Source organism: Myotis davidii, unplaced genomic scaffold (genome assembly GCF_000327345.1).
Source record: "Myotis davidii unplaced genomic scaffold, ASM32734v1 scaffold201, whole genome shotgun sequence".
Lineage (NCBI taxonomy): Eukaryota > Metazoa > Chordata > Mammalia > Chiroptera > Vespertilionidae > Myotis > Myotis davidii.
The window spans coordinates 5,018,236-5,023,467 of NW_006297819.1; the positions used below are offsets into that span (position 1 = coordinate 5,018,236).

The following is a 5,232-nucleotide window of genomic DNA, read 5'->3' on the forward strand; positions in this document are numbered from 1 at the left end:
TTAGCCAAAGCAGCAGCAGTAGCCAGCTGGGGGGTGGCGGCGATGGTGGCCAGAGTCCCAGCTCCCCTTTGCCATGGCCCCGCCGGGAGCGCCCGGCACAAAGTTCCCAGCTCCCAGCGCCAGCAGCTGGGGACTTCTTAGGTGCCTCGTCCTCCCCACCACCCTGGCTTCATGAATCCCAATTTTCCGTGGAGGTGATGGCTGCAGGACGCAGAGCAGGAGACAGGGGAGCAGGCTGAGGGCGGCTGGGGCTGGACAGAGGGCACCGGGGCAGAGGAGATCTCCGCGGCAGCAGGGGAAGTCGCTGCCCTCTGGGGAGATCTCCTCCGTGCGCGCCGGTGCCCTCCATCAAGCCCGAGCCAGAGCCACGCTTGGCCCACTCCCCTGTCTCCCGCTCTGGGTCCTGCAGCCATTGCCTCCACGGAAAAATTGGGATTCATGAAGCGCGGACAGCGGGAGAGCCGGGTGGCTCCAGCGCTCCAGGGTTCCCTCCTGCCTTCCTGGCCCTGGGCTGGATAGCTCCCGGCGGGCGGGCGGGGCTCATAGATCTCCTCCGCGGGCTCCGTGCCCTCCATCAAGCCTGAGCCAGAGCCGCGCTTGGCCCACTCCCCTGTCTCCCGCTCTGGGTCCTGCAGCCGTTGCCTGCTCGGAAAATTGGGATTCATGAAGCGCGGACAGCTGGGAGAGCCGGGTGGCTCCAGCGCTCCAGGGTTGCCTCCTGCCTTCCTGGCCCTGGGCTGGATGGCTTCCGGGCCAGCCGGTGGACAGGGCTCCTGCTAAGGCAAGCAATGCCGGCCTCCGCCGATCCCCGCCCACCCCCAGGTCGAACACAGGAGTGGGCCCCCTGTTTCTGGTAGGCGGGCGAAGCAATCTGCACCCCTTGCCTTGGCCCCAGCCCCCACTCGCCCCGGATCACACACGGGAGTGGGACCCCTGTCTCTGGTAGGAGAGCAAAGCAATCTGCACCCCTTGCCTTGGCCCCAGCCCCGGACAGCCTGCAGATCGCACAGGGGAGTGGGCCCGTGTCTTGGGTGGGTGGGGGAGGGCTCTGGTGTAGTGATCAGCACCGCTTGCCTTAGCCCCGGCCCGCCCCCTCCCCCATGGCACACAGGGGCCTGGATGGCGGCTTGCTCTGTCCTACCCTGCCTTCAGTATGCAAATTAGCCGCCATCTTTTTTGGCGGTTAACTGCCATCTGAGTTGGCAGTTAATTTGCATATCTCGCTGATTAGCCAATGAAAAGGGTATTGGTCGTACGCCAATTACCATTTTTCTCTTTTATTATATAGGATTGTATTAAGGTGTATTTGTTGCCACAGCCTAGTCTACCTTAATATGATATACATTCTAACGGGTTGAAAAAGGCTTTTTCTCTCTTCTTTTCCCTATTAATATAATTGTTTGAAATTAATTTCCAATATAGTTTTTGCCTATGTGTCACATATATACACACCAAAAAACCCTCAACCAATTAGCTTGTTTGGTTATTTTTCAAAAGTAGCATATATTATTAACATGAGTAATTATCTTAATTATCCAGATCATTCTGCTATGCAGATCAAGTCCTGTCCTCTAAAATCATACATATACTAAACCCCTTTGAAGAAGGTAATCTATAGGAAGAAGTGCTGGATTCTAGTTTCTGTTCTGTCATTGACCTTAGCTAAGTAACTTCATTTCCCAGTGTGGTTTCCTAATATGTTAAAATAATAAAGCTCTTGCCCTATCTACCTATATGCATGAGATTAAATGACACATATAAATGCCCTCTAAGAAGTACAAAGAACTATGCAACTCTAAGCTATTAGAAATTTACAGTTGTTGCTACATTATAAGACTCAAAATCTATGGCTCCAGTTCCTTTATTTTACTAGTAAAGAAACAAAGGCTTATAGTAGGTAAAACAAAATAGTTGTTGGAAAATTCAGCACTTAACTATTTATCATAGTACTTATTTCAGAATAAAAAGTACTGATTTCCGAGGCTTCTAAAAAATGGTTCCATGAACAAAGTCTTTAAGAAATATTACTTATCACTATTAAGCGTTAAAAAATACAATAATTATTTCATGTTTCAATCAGATGATAGGACCAGATCCGCGTTTATACAAGCACGGGTATGTTTTTAAGTTTCCCTGATGACATTCACTAACAATTGTGTGTATATATTGGAAAGACTTGGTAGAAGAGACATATACACAAGTAAGCCTCAAAGAAGTTTCACAGACCTAAAGATTGGTGCCTACAAGAGGGGAAAAAACAAAACCCCAGACAAAACTAAAATATGAACAAACTGGGAAAACATTTGTAACTCACGACAGATAAAAGACTAATTTCAAAGAGCTTTTACAAATCAGTAGGAAAAACAACTACTACCCAAAACTGAGTTCCTTGGACCCAATTATGGCAGAGATAGATTGATGGTCAAAAGTCTGAGGAAAAAAACATAGTAATATAAGATACATCATTTTAATTCCTTGGACCCAATTATGGCAGAGATATGTAATATCTTAATCAATAAAAAATATATTAAAAAAAAAAAAAGATACATCATTTTATAGACATTAAAAAGATTGGGGCAGCTTTATAAATGTCTTTTATTGACATATTCTCAAGATATAAGTAAAATATTTTTTAAAAATTACGGATATGGTTATATAAACAAAGGTATTTTAGAATGAAAGAAAAGTTCTTTGGAAAAGAAAGAGTTTGGTGTTAGCTCTAAAATGAAGAATGAATCTTAACTGCTTTTATTCCAATTCATATACTCACCAGTATAAATAGAGGCTTCCCTGGCAGCCACAGGCATGTTGGAGGTATTGGCTACTAAAGCTGTCCTCTTCATAATTGACTCTACCTTACCATCAACTTCCATTGTGAGCTAGAGGCAAACAATTTTATTAGTGATCTTCTAATTTCTAAATAGAACATTTTAGTCTCTTTTTTACAAACTGTCTATATTTAACTTCTCTTCAATCAGTGTTGCCAACATAATATTCTCCATCACTCCAACCTCATCTCCCTGTCCCACTGTGCTGAAAAACGACAGCCATTATTTCCATTTCCTAAGTGAAATCCATTATTTTATGGAAAAAGGAATATCATTACTACAGTTAGCTAGAAAATCATATAAAGCCTATTGTCTATTTTATATTCTCCCAATAACTGAAAGTCACCAGACTATAAAAAGAAACTTTCAAGTGTCTGGCTGAAACAAATTCCTTTCCTTAAATATATAAATTGAATCATGAGTCTAATTAGAAAATTCCTTAAAAGATACTTGATAAATGAGAGTAATGCTCTAGATATAACACAAAGCTTTATTAATTGCCAGTGAAAGTTGATTAGTAGTATTTTCTCTAAAATATTATTTGAAACTCTACAGATACAGACCTCTGGGAAGTCACGGAGGACTTCAGACATTTCATTTCCTCTTTCACCACATCCTACATAGATGATTACGTCACTGTTGGAATACTTGGACAGAGACTGCGAAATCACTGTCTTTCCACAGCCAAAAGCCCCCGGGATTGCAGTAGTTCCTCCCTGCACACATCTAAACAAAGAAAACAAAGTGTAAATTACTTCATTTGCTAATAAATGCCAGTAAATAAAATAGGTGTAAGTTAAAGAACTTTGAAATATTTTCATGTGTAGCTATATGTATACACTTACAAAGACCAATTGTATAGGTACTAGAGGCCCAGTGCATGAAATTCATGCGGGGGGGGGGGGTATCCCTCAGTCCATCCTGCACCGTTTCCAATCCAGGACCCCTGGTTCCTAACCTCTCGCCTGCCTGCCTGCCTGATGGCCCCTAACCACTCTGCCTGCCAGCCCAATGCCCCTAACTGCTCCCCTGCTAACTTGATCGCCCCTAACTACTCCCCTGCTGACCTGATTGCCCCAACCACCTCTGCCTGCCTGCCTGATTGGCCCTAACTGCTCCCCTTCCGACCTGATTGCCCCTAACTGCTCCCCTTCCAACCTGATCACCCCTAACCACCTCTGCCTGCTGCCTGATTGCCCCTAACTGCTCCCCTGCTGGCCTGATCTCATCCCTAACTGCTTGCTCACCTGCACCAGCCTGATCTCGCCCCTAACTGCTTACTCCCTTGCGCCAACCTGATCTCTCCCCTAACCACTTGCTCCCCTGCTGGTCTGATCGCCCCTAACAGACTCTGCCTCAGCCCCCGCCACCGTGGCTTTGTCTGGAAGGACATCGGACACCCGGAAGACATCCAGTCGATCTGGTCTAATTAGCATATTACCCTTTTATTAGTATAGATAATTGCTCCCCAAGTTAGTATCTATAATAGTATTGTTTGTTAATCACTGATCATCTCTATCAGCTTGAATAGCTGAAAAGTGAAAGTAGATTCCACAAGGTACCTTAGGAAAAGGGATACACACAAAAAAGGATAAATAAAATAGTATTAATGATATTCTGAATGCTTATTGAAATTAGTTCATGAAAGGACAACCTATGAATTAGAGCTACAATAAAAATATAAAAGACTTTTGAAAATTATCTCCTGAGGTAAAAGGAAGACCTTAAATTCACAACTTGCTGTGAATGAACAAAAACTTTTGATAAGGTATTCAGTCAACCCCTTTTATCCATTCAATAACTATTTACAAAGTACTTCCAGGACATTAAAAAATGTGCGCAGAGATGCTAGAAAGACAACAGAAAATAAGATAGCAATGTTTGCCTTGGCCGGGTGGCTCAGTTGAATTCGATTTCCAAAGGTTGTGGGTTCGATTTCCGGTCAGGGCACATATTTAGGTTGCCAGTTCCATCCATGATCATGACACATATGGGAAGAAACCAATGTTTCTCTCTTACACTGATTTTCTCTTTCTTTCCCTCTCCTTCACCCTCCCATTTTTTTCTCTCCTCCCCCTTCCCTCAAAAAATCAATAAAAAATATATCCTCGAGTGATGATTTAAAAAAAAAAGATAGCCATGTTTCTGTATTCAGAGCACTCACATAACAGTGGGGTAAACTGCAGTCAGTTGGTGATTGGAGTACTACTTAGCAGCCACTTCCACACTCCCTAAAATGTGGCAATGGAGAGTGAAATAATCTTAATCCTTTGCAGTCATCTGTCTACTCTCAGCCACCAAAGCTTTTTTACCGTTCCGGTCATATGTCTGCTCTCAGCCACCACAGCAAGGAACTGTACGAATCTTAACTCTATTCATTCATGTATCAGTTTATAATTTCTCT

At 43.8% G+C, this 5,232-nt stretch overlaps 1 protein-coding gene across 2 annotated transcripts in view; it reads right to left on the reverse strand.

Moving 5' to 3' along the window:
• Window positions 1-5,232, reverse strand: part of ATP6V1A (ATPase, H+ transporting, lysosomal 70kDa, V1 subunit A) — a 60,633-nt gene that overhangs the window by 17,423 nt on the left and 37,978 nt on the right. For both annotated transcript variants that reach the window (XM_006773600.2, XM_006773599.2), the window contains exons 7-8: window positions 3,392-3,554; window positions 2,771-2,879 (exon numbers count right to left, since the gene is read on the reverse strand). In XM_006773600.2, the coding sequence (XP_006773663.1) occupies window positions 2,771-2,879; window positions 3,392-3,554 (272 nt within the window). The remainder of the gene's footprint in view (window positions 1-2,770; window positions 2,880-3,391; window positions 3,555-5,232) is intronic.